A 21,419-nucleotide genomic window follows, 5' to 3' on the forward strand; every position below is an offset into this window, starting at 1 on the left:
TTACACAAGTTAAAAAGGTTGGTGTGGGTTAATATTGGTGTTCCTTTATCTTTTATCTTTATTGCTCCTTTTTTCTAAATAAAATCAAAATTTTCACTGTTGGGAACAGCCTCTGTATTTAAGTTTTATTTAGCTTCTATTTTTTAAAAGTTTCTGTGGGGATTTGAACTCACAACCTTCTACATAAAAGGCAAGAACCTTAACCACTGAGCTATAAGAACTCAATGTTAAGTCATTGCTGATTTTTTTTTATAGAAGTTTCTCTTGTGTTAAGAACCGCATAGAAGTTTCTCTTGTATTATACAAGAGAAACCTCTATGAGGATTTTCAGCAATGAATTAGCATTCAGCTCTATAGCCCAGTGGTTAAGGTTCTTGCCTTTGATGTCGGCAAAATCTCCACTCTGGAGTACGAACTGTTCAACCTTGTACAATCTGCCCTACTGAAGCCGGAGGGGGCCCCTTAGAGGATCAGGGCCCTGGGCAATTGCCCAGTTTTCCGGCCCTGCCTGCAGATTACACTGCATTTTACAGGTTCTCTCTATTCATCCTAATATTTTAAACATACAATGGTCTTTTCTGACCCATCATAAGTTGAAACTAGACTCAACATACAATGCCTCAGACTCAGATCCAACCAATCAATGCCACTACTCTGGTAAAACAGTGGTATTCGTTGCTGGTTAGCAGCTATTCCTGACTGTTATATGTAAGGACTTGCTTTATCTGCCTTAGTTATCTGCTTATTTTTCTTTAATCTTCATTTTCTCTTATCTTGGATGACATTTTGGGGCATTGAAATCGATTACTCAAGTTACAATGTTTTCAACATACAATGGTCATCCTGGAACCAATTAATATTGTAATTTGAGGGACCACTTGACTTTAAAGCATATGCCTTCCTTTTAAATTGTCATGTACTAGATAAATACAAGCAACCCCATTCCCCCCACCGAGTCATATAGAGAAATATACTGTAACAGAATTCATGGCACTTCAGGAGCTCCACTGCTAAAAAACTGTGTTCTTCAGGAATAAATACAAGGAATATACTGTATATATACTTAAAACTAAAAATGTATAAAACACATTAAACAATACTACTAAAGGCACTTTTATAGGCAAACTGACAACAGATACGTGCAGCGACAGCTTTCCCATAAATAAAGAATCATAAAAACAGCAATAAGATTTTTATAATTATGAGTGAAAATCTCTAACAAATGCACCTGTTTCAAATTTCATGCTGAGCGTACAAAAAATAATTAAAAATACAGTGTAAAAATAGAAAGGCATACATTAGCAAGATAAACACTCATTCTTCACAGTTTGCAACAATGCTGAAATGAAATGTTTGTCTTTAAAGTGGTAAAAATTGCTTTCATACCTCTCTGGACGGCTTGTGATGTTTGTGTTAGAACCTTTATATCAAGAGCGCTGTTGATATTCTCATCAAGTGCTGTGCAATAACCATCCACAACACTGTTAATGGTATCTTTTAGGGTTCCCAGGTTGTAGAACACTTGCAATGCTGTCCCAACTTGCGTTGGATTCTAAGAGAGAAAAATAGAAAAGGTTAGAACAGAAGATTGCGTAAGTGTTTCTATTTAGAGAAGTTGCCAAGTGCACTAAATTTCTAACCTTCCGGACAATTTAGAGGATTTACATCTCTAATAATTTACCCTAAACATGCCGCTATTCTTAGTACAGAAAAAATGCTCAATACGTATTCAGTATTTTTAACTGTATAAAGAACATAAAGTAAGGTGGAAACATTTTTTACAGTCTTTATAATGACGTTTCCTGGATTCAAATGATTTACATAACCATATCACCATGATGGGTGGCATAGCCCACAATTGACCTGGAGTTTTTTATGGAGTGGAACTATTTGTGCGTTTTATTTTATTTTTTATTGAACCATGTGTATAATGCTTAGGGATTTTATGTTTTTATGGTTTGTGTTTGGGATTAATTTGTATGTACAGCATTCCTTGTGATGAAAGAATTATGAATCAAAAAGGGTTAGGGTCCATTCACACGTCCGTAGAATGGGTCTGCATCCGTTCCACAATTTTGTGAAACGGGTGCGGACCCATTCATTCTCAATGGGGACGCAAAGGATGCAGACAGCACACATTGTGCTGTCCGCATCAGCATTTCCGTTCCACGGCTCCCCAAAAAAATAGAACATATCCTATTCTTCTCCGCAATAGCGGACACGAATAGGCATTTCTATAGGGGTGCCGGCTCAGTGTATTGCAGAGATCCGCAATACACTACAGACATGTGAATGGACCCTTATTCACATATTATTGTCCATTTCCAAAAACAGCAACCTATCCCTTCAATTACAGAGACATAATCTATGTTCCCACTCTTTATGTGTATGTTCCTGGCTTTAACTGGCTACTTAACTTCAGTAATAAAAGAAAGATGGTGGCAAGAAATAAGAAGTCACAGTGGCAAATGGCGGAGATCCTGGGAAAAGCCTGAGCAATTTATTTTATGAATTCATTCATTTACTCATGTGGCTTTTATATTGCCAATATACTTAGTGCAGTACAGAGATTGTCGTCACTCACATGAGACCCCATTCACAGTGGGGCTTGTAACCTAATTTCTCCATTACAGGCTTGCACACACACACTACAGGCAATTCTATAGGGTCCCAATTAACCAGCTATGTTTTTTTTTTATTGCTATATTTTTTGGGGTTGAGGTAACTGGACTAAGAAGAAAAACCCATGCAAAAATGTGAACAAATAGTACAAGCTATATGTAGATATTGCTCTTAACTGGATTTGAACAGTACCCCAGTCAGGGCCGGCTCCAGGTTCATGAGGGCCCTTGGGTGATAAATCTCAGTGGGCCCCCTTGTGGCATTTGTCAGATGTCACCACGGCATCTGAGAGTGTTAAAAAACAGAAGAGCTTTCCCCCCATCGGTAATCGGGAAAGCACCCTGTTCTAAAAATGAGCTGCAGCCTGTACTAGGCTTCCAGGCTCATTGTGAGTATATCCCAGTTCAGGCCACTAGGTGACAGCACTAAACTGTGATATAGTGATTTCTTGTAAATTTAGTTTTATTACGTTTTCATGAATAAAAGCATACCAAATAATGCTTGCATGTTACATCCATCAAGAATAATAACATTAATAAGCAAAAATATGTGAAATTTTATAATTCCAACATGAAAGATAATAAATTTGTAATATAGTGATTCCTTTGGAATAATGGAGTAATTTCCATTATTCTGTATAAGTTGCAATCTGATGAAAAGTAATACAAAAAAAAATTAAAGGTTTGAAAATACATCTCTGTAGAGATAACTATAAAAAAAGCTATGGGGGCTCACTGGGGAGCAGGGGTTCTGTTAGGGTTGTCACCTTTCCCAACAAAAAATAATAGTTACACAAATTAAAAAGGTTGGTGTGTCTATTTATGTTTTATTTAGCATCTATTTTTGAAATGATTATGCTGGGAACTCACAGCCTTCTACATTAAAGTCAAGAACCTTAACCACTGGGCTATAGAGCTTCATGTTAACCTGATGTACATATATTATGCCTAAAAACCTCAGTAGTAGTTTCCCATATGTGTATATATTGCAATTAATTACACATTTATTTTGTCCCATACATTTTTTTACTGATGATGCTTGGGGATACCCCCTTCATGCCATATATGGAGTCAGAGCAGGGACTCCTAAGCCGGGAACTAAAGTCCTGACTGTTCAGTAACAGTGGGGGATTCCCTGTACAGCGATCTTCAGTAGCACTGGGGAATTCCCAGTACAGCGATCTTCCACATAGACCTGAGTGACCCCCTAGGAGCAGTGGGCCCCGGCACTTGCCTGGCTTTGACGGGTGCTGACGCCGGCCCTGACCCCAGTGCTAATCATTGAGGCAGCACAGCAGAAATAATAGAAACACCTAGTCAGAGCTCAGAGCCAACTATTCTATTTTCTGATGCATTTGTTTCATATTTATCTTGCAGCATTATTGCTACTCCTGCCCCATGTGCATCCTGCAGGAATACATTCTGGAAATGAAAAGTAAATCACTACACTATACAGTATAATACCAATGCCTGGCTAACCTCCCTTTTTGATGCCACAATAATAACTAGTTGCTATTCAGGAGTTTCACTCATGGAAGCATTCTTACTGGATGTATTTTTTCTCTCTAACCCTTATTTCTCCAGCCACATATCCAGAACCATCCATGATTGTAAGCTAAGGACAATACAGTCTTCTTCACTGGGTGCCAAGGCTTGGTGGAACATCTGATATTTTTTAAGTGTGCCAACCAGAGTGTCACTCATCTTCCCCATGGTCTTGCATTATTTTCTGTTCAGAGAACCAGCAGCCTCACATATAATCAAGTATTTCTGCGCCATTTTTTTTGTAATTCTTAGGGTACTTGCACACTTTTTTTTTTCTTTTCCGGCATAGAGTTCCATCACAGGGGCTCTATACCGGAAAAGAACTGATCAGTTTTATCCCCATGCATTCTGAATGGAGAGCAATCTGTTCAGGATGCATCAGGATGTCTTCAGTTCAGTTGTTTCGACTGATCAGGCAAAAGAGAAAACCGCAGCATGCTACGGTTTTCTCTCCGGCGAAAAAAACTGAAGACATGCCTGAACACCGGATCCGGCATTTTTTCCCATAGGAATGTATTAGCGCCGGATCCGGCATTCAGAATACCGGATCCGTTGTTCCGGCATGTGCAGATCGGTAAAAATGTGAAAACATGTACAAGACGGATCCGTCGGTCCGCATGACAAGCGGAGAGACGGATCCGTCCTTGCAATTCATTTGTGAGACGGATCCGCATCCGTCTCACAAATGCTTTCAGTCAGCGGCAGATCGGCGGATCCGGCGGTCAGTTCCGACGACGGAACTGCCCGCCGGATCACACTGCCGCAAGTGTGAAAGTAGCCTTAGACCAGCACCAAAAAAATCTGTTGGGCACAAGTGATCTATCTTTGATTTAGAACACATGGGTGGAGTGCTGCAGGAGGTGTGGGTGACATGGAACTGACATGGACTGAAACATCAAGAGCAGTACAATGAAGCCACATGTGGCTCCTAAATCACACTGTGATTCCATGGCATACTATAATAAAACATTTCTTAAAGGGACACTTCCATCAGAAAGGTGTATTTTATTTATCAATATTCATAGAAATTTTTTTTTTTTAAAGATTTTTCAGACTGTTTTTCTTTATCAATTCAGCAATACCATATCATTGAAAATACAATTCAAAATCTATATACTCCTATATAGATAGGTAACCCATAGTTTTTTTTACTGCTGCTGTGATGAGATGTTATCTCTTAGTATAATAGTAGATGTAGAATTTACAATGGCAGCTCTATTGTTCTCTTGATCAGCCTAGATAAAGATGTCCACCGAAGAGGAGGACAATTATCAGTATTTTATGTGATGCTCTAATTGAGTGACTTATCCCCCCTCCTTTGTGGTTGGAGTGAATGATCTGACTGAGAAAGTCAAGCGATGCTGTTTGCTGTGCTAAAAGTCCCAACAAACGAGAGGAAGCAGAATACATGAAACAACTTTAAAAAAAAAATTATATCCAGAAAACCAACCATTCAAAAAATGTTTTACATAGAATATTCCCAAATTCGATGTAATTTGATAGTTACGTTCCTTTAATGTGATAACTAACCTAATTATCACCATGTTATATAATTAACACTGATGGCAATTTTCACATGTGAACTGCAGAAACAATATAATGTTTAAGACCTTGCAATAGTTTTAAATATATTTCAGGTTCTAGGCCAGCCACTTTATTCTTAGCATGTCATTTTCAAAAGTTTGTACATCTGGTAACCCTCTAATCTGTTAAGCACTAAAGTAAGATGATCATTTTTCTGGGTCACCCACATTCAGATTCATACAACTGGCTTCAAAATGTATGTAAATACTAATCCACAGGAATTCACATCTTATCCCACAGTGGTATGTATCAGGTATGCCTTCAGGACAAGATCCTGAAGGGATTCTCACAGCTCGTCTAGGATACTAAAGTATATTTACAATTTAAATCAATGCATTGATCAATCTAATATTAGCTCACATGCATTGATAGACTGTGTTGGTCACAACTAGCTCATCAATAATACAAAGCTCATATGGGGCAAAATGATTACATATTTTAAGTGTGGATTTGCAATCTAGTGTCAATGCATAAGGCCAGTTTCGGTTGAGCATACTCAGTCAGGGAAACATGCTCCGTGTGGGAGCAGTATTTCCTGGACTGAACACTGCTCCTCTGAAGTGAACTTGTAGCATCATAATGCTGACCACGACTTTGCTGAACTTTAGTTTGCAGTTCTTCTAGAGATGGTGGGGAGAGGCTAGCACCATCTACTACACACAGAAAGTAGAGAAGAATCTGCTTCCTAATCTTATCTTACTCAAAAGCACCCCCAGGATCATTAAGGACACTACAGAGAAGTACTGACCTGTATACATGTAAACAAAGCACTTGCACTGAGATATAAACTTCCTATCTAGCTACAGCAGTCTCCTTGTCTGTGCAAGTTTCACTTAGCTCCTGCTCACTCTTCCCTTCTCCAGAGACTTGCATTGACATGTGTAATATGATCCTCCAATGAGCTAATCCATCCTGGATAACAAGAGTACTCGGCTTTTCTCACTGATAATACATATTTCAATGTTTCTTTTGATCACTTGTACTATTGATTTATGCAAAGTTCTGTGAAGAGTTAATGACCATTTAAAGTGCGCACCAAAATATACCTTCAATTAAAATTATTGGAACTTTTCAAAATCAAGTTCACATATTGCAGGAAAAATTTGTGTTTTTAGAAGGTGGATTTTAGGAGGTGACGTGGAAATGTAAATCTACTGCAAACCCTACTTGTAACATGTTGCATTTTCACTGGCATGTTGCAAGTGCACTGCCTTCTATTGAGAATAAATTGGAGACCACAATATAAAGTGCAAGTAATAGTTTGTTTGCAGTTTTCTGCATATTTTCCCAACATGGATTCTGTATAAGCAGTTTTTGGGTGTCAGTATTTTAGTCTACTCAATAATTAAAGGGAATACATTTGGAACAAACATCTGGTTGGGACTCACTGGTACTAAAACTCTTCAGCAACAGATTCCAGAGGTGGGAGCCCTACCTATCATTTATTTATGGCACATCTCAGGACTACTAAAAGCTCATTCTCACTTAACCGTATGTTACAAAAATTCCTATATGACTATGTTCTTACACCTAAAGATCTAAACTTACGCAATCCTTCTTAACCATTTTATAACAGGAAGAAAACTACAGTATTATACTTCTCTAAATGTAAGCAAACTCCACTGGAATGCATAGATTCTTGTAAAAGTTAGTAATTCATTATTCAAAGGCAAATATCTATTTATGTGTCAGATCAAGTTGAACAATTACACAAGAGTCAAGCCAATATAAATAGAGAAAAGGTCGACAAAGCTCATCAGGAACTCGAATGCTTTCTAGAAACAAATTGAAGCCCTTTCCCTTCTTGGACACATTCCTAAACATCCATTGGGATAGCACATGTGTCGCTATATGGAAAATTACAAACACCAGCTGTTCCCATCCTTCTGTTGAAGAAGTCAACAAAAGTGCAATTTGGCCTCCATTACTGAATCACTCTACCTTGTCCTGTAGGTTGATCTCCGAGTGTTGGTATAAAGACATCCTTATTGTTGAATAACATACATGTCTTATTCCTCTACTTCCTAGCTAGGTTATAAAAGATAACCAAACGTGCTATAACCTCTATAGGCCTACATTTGTAAAGGTCATAATTCTCTCTAAATATCTCACTAATCAATTAAATCTCAACAGGAGGCAATCTTTTTCAATGGCGACTTCACTGTGCCGGTTTTGAATACACATTCTGCCATTAAAGCTTGGCAGCAATTAATATGCTCTCTCAGTCCTCCCAATGATATCTGCTTTATTGCTTTGCCTATTTAATTCAATTAGGGCTGCTTGTGTGCTTTTAAATCTACAAAATTACCCATCAAAGGCGTACATATATACATATATACAGTATCTCACAAAAGTGAGTACACCTCGCACATTTTTTGTAAATAGTTTTATTATATCTTTTCATGGGACAACACTGAAGATATGACACTTTGACACAATGTAAAGTAGTCAGTGTACAGCTTGTATAACAGTGTAAATTTGGTGTGCCCTCAAAATAACTCAACACACAGCCATTAATGTCTAAACCACTGGCAACAAAAGTGAGTACACCCGTAAGTGAAAATGGACAAATCGTGCCTAAAGAGTTAATATTATGTGTGACCACCATTATTTTCCAGCACTGCCTTGTCTCTTGGGCATGGAGTTCACTAGAGCTTCACAGGTTGCCACTGGAATCCTCTTCCACTTCTCCATGACAGAGCTGGTGGATGTTAGAGACCTTGTGCGCCTCCACAGATGCTCAATAGGGTCTAGGTCTGGAGACATTGGTAAGTCCAGCACCTTTACCTTCAGTTTATTTAGCAAGGCAGTGGTTGTCTTGGAGGTGTGTTCTGGGATCGTTATCATGTTGGAATACTGCCTTGTGGCCCAGTTTCCGAGGGGAGGAGATCATGCTCTGCTTCAGTATGTCACAATACATGTTGGCATTCATGGTTCCCTCAATGAACTGTAGCTCCCCACAGCCGGCAGCACTCATGCAGTCCCAAGCCATGACACTCCCACCACCATGCTTAACTGTAGGCAAGGCACACTTGTCTTTGTACTCCTCACCTGGTTGCCACCACACACGCTTGACACCATCTGAACCAAATAGGTTTATGTCATCAGACCACAGGATCTCATCAGACCACAGGACATGGTTCCAGTAATCCATGTCCTTAGTCTGTTTGTCTTCAGCAAAATGTTTGCAGGCTTTCTTGTGCATGATCTTTAGAAGAGGCTTCCTTGTGGGATGACAGTAATGCAGACCAATTTGTTGAAGTTAGCAGCATATGGTCTGCACAATGCCCCCCCCCCAACCCCTTTAACTCCTGCAGCAATGCTGGCAGCACTCATAAGTCTGTTTTGAAAAGTAAACATCTGGATATTACGGTGAGCATGTGCACTCAACTTCTTTGGTTCACGATGGCAAGGCCTGTTCTGAGTGTAACCTGTCTTGTTAAACCGCTGTATGCTCTTGGCCACCATGCTGCAGCTCAGTTTCAGGGTGTTGGCAACCTTCTTAAAGCCTAGGCCATCTTTATGTAGAGCAACAATTCTTTTTTCAGATCCTCAGAGAGTTCTTTGCCATGAGGTGCCATGTTTAACTTTCAGTGACCAGTAACACACCTTGAACCTTGTAAAACTAATAAGTCACATGACATGGGGGGGGGGGGGGGGAAATAGATAATTGGACACTTTTGGCTATTTTCACTTAGGGGTGTACTCCCTTTTGTTGCCAGCGGTTTTGAGGGCACACCAAATTTACACTGTTATATAAGCTGTACACTGACTACATTGTGTCAAAGTGTCAGATCTTCAGTGCTGTCCCATGAAAAGATATATTAAAATATTTACAAAAATTTGAAGATTGTACTTACTTTTGTGAGATACTGTATATACAGTGGGTACTTAACACTTAGGATACCAGCGGTGCTATATATGTACAGTGCTGGAAACAGGGTCACAAATCCCAGCGCCGTACAGCTACAGCACTCTGATCGCAGATCAGATGCAGGGGTCCGGCAGTTACTGGCGGCGCATTAAGCCTTGCACTGCTGCTATCAGCGCTGACTGCGGCACGTGCGGTATCCTGCCGGGTGCGGGGTGTCCATCGGGTCTCTGTCACAGCAGCGCCATCAGTGTGAGGCTGTGAGATCCAGCCCCCAGACATTTCAGTATAACATTGAGTAATACACTTACAGCCAATGCATTACAATACAAAAGTATTATAATTCATTGTAAAGGGGATCAGACCCCCAAAAGTTAATAGTCCTAGAGTGGTACAAAAAAAAAACTTTTAAAAATAAGAAGTTTCAAATAAAAAAAAAAAGCATCCTTTTCCCAAAATAAAGTAAAAAAAAAAACATATAAGAAAACTTAATCCAGCTCACCTCTCTGGTATAATGTGTAGTCCCGGCTCCAGAGGCCCTAGGGGAGTGTTCCCATAGCAGGCTGCAGGTAAGTAAAGAAAAACAGGTCCCGGAGACTAATGGAGTCCTCTTATCACTCTTCTTTATTATTCACATAAAATTGACAGACATCATCACCTCCTCATAGCAAGACGTTGACGCGTTTCGGGTTGGCACCCTTAGTCGTAACACTATGCCAAGCGTGGCCTCACTATTTAAAAGAGTTGGAGTCCACCACCCCCCAGCTGCGGGGAAGGAGTCTCCAACTCTATAGGTTGCCACGTACAAGAACACACCCTTTCGTTTTCTCAATCAAATCTTCCTATAATTGTTAACACATTGTGTGGGCCTGACACTGGGTAAATTAACCCTGGGGATGCCGTGAGATCTATTCCCTTAGTCAAAACCGCACAGTGTGAACATACCATCATTGATTAAAAAGTGTATAGTACAGATTCAAACATATTACATAAAACAAAAACGAACAAAATATGACCCTCTGTGATAGCGCTAATTATGGCTTGTAACAATTGGCGCTGTGAAAGCCATATGGTGCTCGTTCTCTTCTGTGTCCCGCCATGTGCCCCCACAGCAGTTTACCACCACATATGGGGTGTTGCCGTATTCAGGAGAAAATGGGTAAAAAATTATGGAGTGCTTTTTCTCCTTTTACCCCTTGTGAAAATAATTTTTTTTTAGCTTAAGCAACATTTTCTTGGAAGAAATGAAACTTTTCATTTTCACAGCCAAGTGTTTCATAATTCTGGAAAATGCTTAGGGGGTCAAAGTGCTCAGTACCCCCCTTAATATATTCTTTAAGGGGTGTAGTTTCCAAAATAAGGTCACTTTTTGAGGGTTTCCACTGTAGGGGTACGTCAGTGTCTCTTCAAATACAAAATGGTGCCTCCAAAATACATATGGCGCTTCTTTCCTTCTGACCACTGCCACGTGCCCATAGGGCAGTTTACCTCCACATATGGGTATTTCTGTAAACTGCAGCTACCACTTCTACAGGACCCCATTATAGTCTATGGGGGGTCTATGGGGTCTGTAGGCTCTGTTCGGCTCAGTTATGTGCCAAATCCATCCTTTACATTTTTCCTGCCCCTATAACGGAGTAGGAGAACGGAAAGGCTGAACGCCGATGTGAACGAAGCCTTAAACATATAAACATAGAATGTGTCGGCAGATAAGAACCATTTGGCCCATCTAGTCTGCCCAGTATACTGAATACTATGGATAGCCCCTGTCCCTATCTTATATGAAGGATGGCCTTATGCCTATCTCATGCATGCTTTAACTACTTCACTGTATTTGCAGCTACCACTTCTGCAGGAAGGCTATTCCATGCATCCACTACTCTCTGGAAGAAAAAGAGCATCGCTGGACTACCAAGTGATCCTCTAACTCAGGCCCTGGAGTTTCCTGGTGTAAGAGGATAAAATAGGCAGTCAACCCACAGATAGATTTGTGTTTGAGCCATTGTGTATGGGAGCAATGTGGCATCTGCCTTTAAGGCAATAATTGACTGCTTGTCTTAGCTCTCACACATCTTTAAAGGGGTTGTGCCACTATTAAATGTTATTTTAATATAATGAATCACAAAAAACAAGTTACTTTCTATCACAAAAAAGGTCCATTTGTTAGATATTCTTTTTGTGTCATTATAATGGTGTCCCCTTGTGTTTAGTCTGAATAGTAATGTCAATGCCCACCTTCTGAGGTGGTTGCTTATGCTCCGTTCCATCCTTCAACTGCTGCCAGCCCTTATCTGTTAGAAGCAGTGACATTAACAGGCAGGGAGCTGCAGCAAAAAGAACACAACCTCTGTGTTCTAATAAAAAAAGAGGTAGCAGAAAAGACATGCCCCCTGAGGAAGGACACTCTCCCCCCCCCCCCCCTTCCTGAGCTGTAGCCTAAAAAGAATCAAGCAGAGCAACAGGAAAAAGTAATGGGGAGATCTCAAGATCGATGTGAGGTACAGGGCTGGTTCTAGCTTTGTTAGAAAGGGATTGAAAAATACTATATGAAAACATCCCCTGAGCTGTCAGCCTGAAATAAATTTAGCAAAGCAATTGAAGCAAAGAATAGGGAGAACTCTTGATCCATGTGAGGTACAGGGCTGGCTCTAGTTTTGTTAGAAATAGATTGTCGAGTACTATATGATTTTCATTTTTTACATCAATTGCGGCATAACGCTTTTAACAGAACTTGGTTTGTGACCTTTCAGCTATTTTGCTGAAATTCAAAGTGGTGAAGACAGTTGAATGCACTAAAAATATAACACAAATTCATCTTAAATACTTGATAAAGCATTTTCAAAAACAGACTATCAAGCAGTAAAATATCTTTCAAATGTGATGCTTTTGAGATTCATAGTTTCCTTTTATTATTTCTGCATGACGCCCAAAAAGAAAACATCCCAGATCTGTAAATCTACAAGGTTTATAGAGAGCTTTCACATGGGTCTATAAAATATGTAAGTGCTACAGAATCCCATTTAAGAGTGGTGCCACAATATTTTACTGTAAGCAAAAAAAAAAAGGTTCATGGTCAGAGTTTGTCAAAGTGGCAGGAATGGTATAAAAACCACACTCGGAATTTTAACACTTAATAAACATAGCCATTACAAATAATACCGTTAATGGTCAAAAGTTCCACACTGAAGATGGGCAAACTCTAGTGGTGGTATGCAAAAAAATAAGGAATGTATTGGCCTCAAACATATTTTAGATAGAACAGTCACTATAAAAAAACACATAAAGAGCGGGCCATCGCAGGGGCAGGAGGGAATTTATGAGAACACCGAAATGGAAAGATGCACACCCGCGAACACTATAAGGTTCAAAATATCAGTTTTATTATCATAAGTAAAAATCACACATATTTAGTAAAGACAGAAAACACCACATGGCAAGACACCTTCTTGGGTCAAAAGCCCCCACAGATAAACTATAAAATGCAGGTAGCATAAGTAACAAGACCACAATGAGTACAGCTATATAGACCCAGTAGGCGCCACAAACACCAGCCCCAACACGTGTTTTGCGCTGCTTCCTCAGGGGGACAGATCTATACAGCAGAGGTGATCGTTGCATTTCTTCCACTGATGAGTAGGCAGGTATCGGGAAGGAGTGGCCCATTTCCAATCATTACCTTCATCAGCAAACGGAAATGCACCTTTACCTACTAAAACTCACAGTCACTGAATTTCCCTTTAGATGGGGATGATTTTGCAGTACCCAAAGTTCTCCCCCAAGTTCCTATTTACCACTTGTACACTTTCGGTAGTGACTAATATGATGATTATTTCTCGATGAATTTCCTTCTCTTCCAATGTCTGTGTGAGAAAGAGTGGACGTAAATCATCTGAAGTGCGGCTATGAGTGGTTCTCCAATTATATTTATTTGGTTTATACAGTGGGAAGACAATCAAACCAAGCTTACTTTTAAAATACTGCTTAGGCAGGGGACAAATCCGCAGTCAATGCTTCTCGCATTAGGCTTCATTCATAAGCATTAGGCTTCATTCATATTTTTGGTCAACATCCAAACAGCATTTTTTTTAGGATTGGATGTGGACCCATTCATTTCTATGGGGCCACAAAAATGCACACGGTGTGCTGTCTGCATCTGTATGGCTGTTCTTCAGTCCCACAAAAAGACAGAACATAAACCTATTCTTGTCTGTTGTGGACAAGAATAGGAATTGTTAAAAAAAAAAAAAAAAAAAAGACGGTTGCGACAAGGACATCAAAGAGATGTCATCTGTATTTTATGTGGACTATAAAATACATACAGTCGTGTGAATGCACCTTTAGATGAAGGTTTGACTCCACTGGAACTGACATGACAGGAATCCATGAGAGCTTTACTCCCTTCAGATGAATGAATACATTAAAAAGTAACTATTGTTACTTCTTCATTTGAATAGTATTACCGAAAATGCTTTCACTAATACAACTCACATTCTTCCCCAACACCCATTCCTGCATTAATCACTCACTCTGAATTCACTGCGTCTTCAATGTAGATAGGCTAGCAGCATCCTGAAAGATCAGGTTACAGTTGCTGCCCATGGAAATCTATGAAGACAGGAAGGGGGAACTGCTGGAGGGTGACGCACACTGATGCTACTGTTAGTGCTAGTAAGTGCTTTTTTTGTTGCCCCAGTGTTACATTCACATCTACACTGCTAAGCACTGATGTATAATCTCATCTATGCTGCTTTTTAGGGTGTGTTACAGAGAGATGGGAGAGCAGTGTGTATGGGAAACATCAGAGCAGCTAGTCTTCATCCAGTAGCTTAGTAAAATAAATTGACAATTAAAAATAAAAGGGGGGGGGGGGATGCTGAAAAATGCAGGATACAAGCAATATGATGGTCAGAAATGATAATATTCCTCATTTACACGTGACAGTTTATTTTGTCACCTATCCCAGCAACACAGATTCAGAGAGATGGAAATCTGTGAGCATCAACCCAACAGAATTAATTTACTGCAGAATGCAGACTGGTAAAGGTAGCGTGTCAGATGATTTCTCCCCATTAGGTCAATAAGAGTGCCGCTTAGAAAACTGAAACAGATGAGGAAATATGCCTTGTGGCCACTGATGGAGGAGTAAATGGGCAGGAAACTGCAGGGCGCACTACCAGTTTGCTTGTGCCCACATGGGCTCCTCTGTATGGATGGAATATGCCTGTTCTATATGAACAGTAAATACAATAAGAATAGTGACACTTTAAAGAACAGTAGAAAACAGAGCGGGTCAGATTTGGCAGTCTGAGAGCATGCACTGTATTAATGTGCTAAGAACAGGCTACTCCACGAGTTCTGTAAGTGAATCGCACACATTGATCTCCTGTTTCATAACCATCAGCACATAATTAGATCAAACCCTCCGAATGTGATTCTCTGATTAGTGGAGTTTTTTTTCTAACTTAGCAGTTACATACAGATGTCATCTTAATGCTTGATAAATATCCTGCAGTTCTCTAAACAGATTATTTCAGAACCTGTAAACTATCAGCAGACAGCAATGAAACTGCAAAGGATTATGCCCTGGTTTAACCCCTTAATGACAGCGTTTTGAACCTTGGTAACCAAGCAATTTGTTTTGCATTCCAAGAGGTATAATTTTTTTTTCTTCCATCAAAGTAGCTGTATGAGTGAGGGCTACATTGATTGACTTTTTACAATTAAAATTTTGCAACATTTGCTTTGCATTATAAATAACATGATAACTTATGCTCGCTGGGTCAGCACGATTACAGAAATATCAAATATAAATAGTTTTACTACTTTTGCACAATAAAAACAAAAAAAAAAAAAAGTATTTGAATTGCTGCATCTCAAGACCATTAACATTTGTGTTTTTCTTTCGACAGGTGACTTGGGGTTTTCATTGGTACCATTTTGGGGGTAAACAAGACATTGTTATCACCTTTAATCCCTTTTTTTATGGGGGGTTTTTTATAACAGAAAAAATTATAGAATTTTTTAATTGCGTTGACAGAACAAAAATTATATGATCAATGATCAATTTAAACGTCAGCTTGATACTGATGTGGCAATACCAAATATGTGTAAAAACTTTTTAAGGGGAAAGGGGTGGATTTTTTTTTTTTTTTTTACACTTGGGACCTATTTTTAATATAACATTATTTACTTTTTAAGGTTATTGCTCCTTAATCTCAGAATGGGACTTTGATATGCCATCGTTTGATCGCTTACATAATGCACTGTACTACTTTTGCAGTACAGTGTATTATGCTATCAGGCAATGTATTAGGCCATTCCTCTGGCACTGCCTAATAGGCATGCACAGAAATCAGAGCTGCCTTTGTTAGACTTCCGGCTTGGTGAGGAGTGAATAGGGTTAATCCTGCTTTGGATGAACCCTATTCTTTCATTTCTATCACTGAATTTCATTAAAATTGTACATGCGGTAAAATGTATTAGCTTACTCAGTCTCATGCATGCGCGGTTGCGGTGAGTGGCGGCACGTGCATAAATGTACCACACCGACTCTAAAGTTGGAATTCGTTAATGATTGTGGTGTGCCACGAGGTTGTGTTCAGATTTGTTATGAAATGCATTTATGTATGTATGCGCCGCTACTCACAGGGCATGAACTAGTCTGACAATGTCTCAAGATGATGGTGGCCATCTTAATACCCTTTCTGCCAAATGTGACAAAATCTGTAACAAAGGCTTTGACGCAGATGTGAGGCAAAGTCAATTTCAAGAAGTCAATTAACAGTTCTGGTCTTCATTTACAAATAAAAACAGAGAGCAGTCCATTACATTTAGCAATGTCTGGGGCTTCAGCTGCTTTCTGCTCAAGTAAGAATAAGTGAAACCAGGCTTTAGCATAGCTGTAAGACCCTAATGGAAATCCACAAGCATAATATTGGTAAAATCCTCAGCAATCCTCTTATAGTGTCCACTGAATGTCAGAATAATATTTGTATAATCCAAAGGATTCTCCGCACGGACTGTGAAGACTGAGACACATTGGTAACACTAGTAATAGCTGGGCAGACTACAGATGAAATGACCTGGAAGAGGGAGAAGCGTTGCTTCACAAGGCCCACTCCAGGCAGGATCACAGCCCGACTCAGAGAAGATGAATTCATTTTTTTTTATTTAATGCATAACTACAAATGCATTTTAATTCATCCTGTCGCAGAAGTATTACTAATTGTAAGGTATTAAAAGAATTTGTCAGAGCTGTGTAAATAATAATTAGTATATGTCCTGCTCTATATTATATTGCATTATGTTATCTGTGTATACGAAACACTACTATTAAAGGGGTTGTCTCAATAAGACAACCCTTGTCAAAATGCACCATTAGCGGCTATATATGTACAGTACAGAACAAAAGTTTGGACACACCTTCTCATTCAAAGAGTTTTCTTTATTTTCATGACTATGAAAATTGTAGATTCACACTGAAGAACTATGAACTAACACATGTGGAATTATATGAATAACAAAAAAGTGTGAAACAACTGAAAATATGTCATATTCTAGGTTCTTCAAAGTAGCCACCTTTTGCTTTGATTACTGCTTTGCACACTCTTGGCATTCTCTTGATGAGCTTCAAGAGGTAGTCACCTGAAATGGTCTTCCAACAGTCTTGAAGGAGTTCCCAGAGATGCTTAGCACCTGTTGGCCCTTTTGCCTTCACTCTGCGGTCCAGCTCACCCCAAACCATCTCAATTGGGTTCAGATCCGGTGACTGTGGAGGCCACGTCATCTGGCGCAGCACCCCATCACTCTCCTTCATGGTCAAATAGCCCTTACACAGCCTGGAGGTGTGTTTGAGGTCATTGTCCTGTTGAAAAATAAATGATGGTCCAACTAAATGCAAACCGGATGGAACAGCATGCCGCTGCAAGATGCTGTGGTAGCCATGCTGGTTCAGTATGCCTTCAATTTTGAATAAATCCCCAACAGTGTCAGCAGCAAAGCACCCCCACACCATCACAGCTCCTCCTCCATGCTTCACGGTGGGAACCAGGCATGTAGAGTCCATCCGTTCACCTTTTCTGCGTCGCACAAAGACACGGTGGTTGGAACCAAAGATTTCAAATTTGGACTCATCAGACCAAAGCACAGATTTCCACTGGTCTAATGTCCATTCCTTGTGTTCTTTAGCCCAAACAAGTCTCTTCTGCTTGTTGCCTGTCCTTAGCAGTGGTTTCCTAGCAGATATTCTACCATGAAGGCCTGATTCACACAGTCTCCTCTTAACAGTGGTTCTAGAGATGTGTCTGCTGCTAGAACTCTGTGTGGCATTGACCTGGTCTCTAATCTGAGCTGCTGTTAACCTGCGATTTCTGAGGCTGGTGACTCGGATGAACTTATCCTCCGCAGCAGAGGTGACTCTTGGTCTTCCTTTCCTGGGGCGGTCCGCATGTGAGCCAGTTTCTTTGTAGCGCTTGATGGTTTTTGTGACTGCACTTGCGGACACTTTCAAAGTTTTCCCAATTTTTCGGACTGACTGACCTTCATTTCTTAAAGTAATGATGGCCACTCGTTTTTCTTTACTTTGCTGCTTTTTTCTTGCCATAATACAAATTCTAACAGTCTATTCAGTAGGACTATCAGCTGTGTATCCACCTGACTTCTCCACAACGCAACTGATGGTCCTAACCCCATTTATAAGGCAAGAAATCCCACTTATTAAACCTGACAGGGCACACCTGTGAAGTGAAAACCATTTCAGGTGACTACCTCTTGAAGCTCATCAAGAGAATGCCAAGAGTGTGCAAAGCAGTAATCAAAGCAAAAGGTGGCTACTTTGAAGAACCTAGAATATGACATATTTTCAGTTGTTTCACACTTTTTTGTTATGTATATAATTCCATGTGTGTTAATTCATAGTTTTGATGCCTTCAGTGTGAATCTACAATTTTCATAGTCATGAAAATAAAGAAAACTCTTTGAATGAGAACTTTTGGTCTGTACTGTATTTTATAGTATTTCTGTGCTGGAAACAAGCATTGGATTAAGAGACTTTTTACAATATTTGAATTTTCACTATATGTAGAAAAAATATATTTGTAAATTTAGCTATAATTTAAAGCGGGTGTCTGACTTCAGTAAAAATTCTGGCAGCCCCAGTAAATGCAAGAAGATAACAAAAGAAGAGATACTCTCCCCTGACGTTCTGTGAAGACAAGTCTCCGTGCAATCAGTGGCTTTATCAGTACATGGGATGTCAATGCTGAGGTCGGGGAGGACTAGGAACCTAAAGTGTCCCTGGGAAGAAACGTTACAGTGTCCCCAAACTGACAAATAGCGAGGCAACACAGATAGGCAGGTCAACAGAAGTAGGCAGGCCCAGCAATAGTGTAGTGCAGCACAAAATACAGTTACAGTAGAACCAAATACCACAAGGCAGCACAAAATACAGTTACAGTAGAACCAAATACCACAATGCAGCACAAAATACTTCCCCAGCAGAACCAAATAACACAGTGCGGCAGAGAATACTGCCTTAGCAGAACGAAATATTACAGTGTAGTACACAATACTCCATCAGCAGAACCAAATACCACAGTGTAGCACAATATACTGACCCAGCAGAACCAAATACCACAGTGCAACACAATATACTGACCCAGCAGAACCAAATACCACAGTGTAGCACAATATACTGACCCAGCAGAACCAAATACCACAGTGTAGCACAATATACTGACCCAGCAGAACCAAATACCACAGTTCAACACAATATACTGACCCAGCAGAACCAAATACCACAGTGCAGCACAAAATACTTCCCCAGCAGAACCAAATATCACAGTGCGGCACAAAATACTTCTCCAGCAGAACCAAATACCACAGTGTAGGACAATATACTGTCCCAGCAGAACCAAATACCACAGTGCGGAACAAAATACTTCCCCAGCAGAACAAAATATCACAGTGCGGCACAAAATACTGCTGCCCATGCCACAGTATGAAACACTGTCCTGAGGACGGCAATACAGAATTCAGGAGGGTGCCTGCAGCTGCTAGTCAGGTGCATAAGTGCCTAATGCTCTTGCATTAATTAATACTGAGAACACCAGATCTTTATGTACCTGGCTGATGGCCATACCAAGGGCTTGGGTGGTCCCCTGGATGTTGGCACATTGGGGAAATTCCCTGCAAGGTCTATGGTCAGTCCGCCCCTGGTTTGGTGTATGGAACATCACTAATGCAGCCAGGAAAACAAAGCAGAGGGGAAAGCACAGGGAAAAGCAGAGGAGAAAGGGGGCGAGTATCTATTCTTTTGCTATCTTTGATCATTTACAGGAGCTGCCCAAGTTTTTATATAAGTCTGACAATTTCTTTTAAAAAGAAGATCATTTTACTGGCAGAAGTAATAAAAATACTGTCCTTAGAATGGACAACTGAAGCATTAACTCAACTGATTACCATCTGAAACACTGGTAACTATACTTTCTCTTCAAAAGCCAAGGATAAAAATATGATTCCAGCATTATTATTTCATCCGTTTCGCTGATTATTGGATTACTTTAAAAATTGCTTCATTTATATGAAGGGCTCTTGGAAGCTTACTCAATGGCGACACATTGAACCATGAACAGTGCATATTGAAGAGGAAAGAAAGCACACCGTACATGTGACTGCAAGTAATCATTTGGCATTTCCATGAAATATCAAACCAATTCATATACATCCTACGGCCTTTGCATGTTGGTCATAGCTCATTACAGCAAAAGTCTACATTCACATGACCGTATTTTTGGCTCCGCATCCGTTCCGCAATTTTGCGGACCCATTCATTTCAATGTGCTGTCCACATACGTAGAGCCGTTCCGCAGGCCCGCAAAAAAGATAGAGCGGACAAGAATAGGCATTTCTATCATAGGGCCGGCTACATTCACATGGCCGGTATCCGTGTTTTGCTGATCCGCAAAAAAAAATACGGTTGTGTGAATGTAGCCAAATTCAGATATCTGGATTTTTTGTTTGAAAAAGGAGTACGTGTACAGTTAAATCTTCTAGGTTCGAATCTCCATATACTGATGACTATCCAGATGCAGAGTTTCACTTTGTCCACTGCTTTTGAGATGTTTGTCTTTACCCTATTCATGACACTACAGCCGCCAAGTAACAGAATAAAATGCACTGGTATTGTAGGAAGAAGGGATGTAAATGGACTCTTAGCAAGCTCTACCTCTAATGTCACCAGATGTAAGGTAGCTATCCTACAAGTCAATGTTCTAAGCATTTCTCGAGAGAATTGTATGTCCATCTTACGTTAAAGGGGTTCTCCGAGACATTATATTGATGGCCTATCCCTTGGATAGGTCATCAGTACCTGATTGGTGGGGGTTCGACACCCTGGACTCGCGTAGATCAGCTGTTTGAGAAAGCAGTGACACTTGCAGTGGTGCTCTTTGCCTTATCCCTACTTAGCCTGGGCCAGTAACGTCACGTTTATTAGTCACATTCATCATTCACTTGGCCTAGGTGCAGCTCAGCCCCGTTGAAGTGAATGGGGCTGAACTGCAATACTGTCACCGCCAGATCTCTGAGAAGCTCTGTCAGACGTTCTTCAATACCTCTTGCTTGAGGTTCTTTTGTTTTGGTTTCGTTTTCTCATCTCGTTTCCCTCTCTCAGCTGTCATCAAGTTGCACTGATTGCATCTCTTTATATCCCCTCCCATACTGCATCACTTTGCGGTTTATACAACTTCCTGGATTGTGCTCACTGCTAGATGCTGCAACTGCTGGTTCCTCAGTTTGTT

At 40.1% G+C, this 21,419-nt stretch overlaps 1 protein-coding gene across 3 annotated transcripts in view; it reads right to left on the bottom strand.

Annotated features, from left to right (window-relative positions):
* Positions 1–21,419, bottom strand: part of COG5 (component of oligomeric golgi complex 5) — a 412,214-nt gene that overhangs the window by 166,189 nt on the left and 224,606 nt on the right. For all 3 annotated transcript variants that reach the window (XM_044280195.1, XM_044280194.1, XM_044280193.1), the window contains one exon: positions 1,387–1,552. In XM_044280195.1, coding sequence (XP_044136130.1) covers positions 1,387–1,552 — 166 coding nt within the window. The remainder of the gene's footprint in view (positions 1–1,386; positions 1,553–21,419) is intronic.

This window comes from Bufo gargarizans, chromosome 2 (genome assembly GCF_014858855.1).
Source record: "Bufo gargarizans isolate SCDJY-AF-19 chromosome 2, ASM1485885v1, whole genome shotgun sequence".
Classification (NCBI taxonomy): Eukaryota; Metazoa; Chordata; class Amphibia; order Anura; family Bufonidae; genus Bufo; species Bufo gargarizans.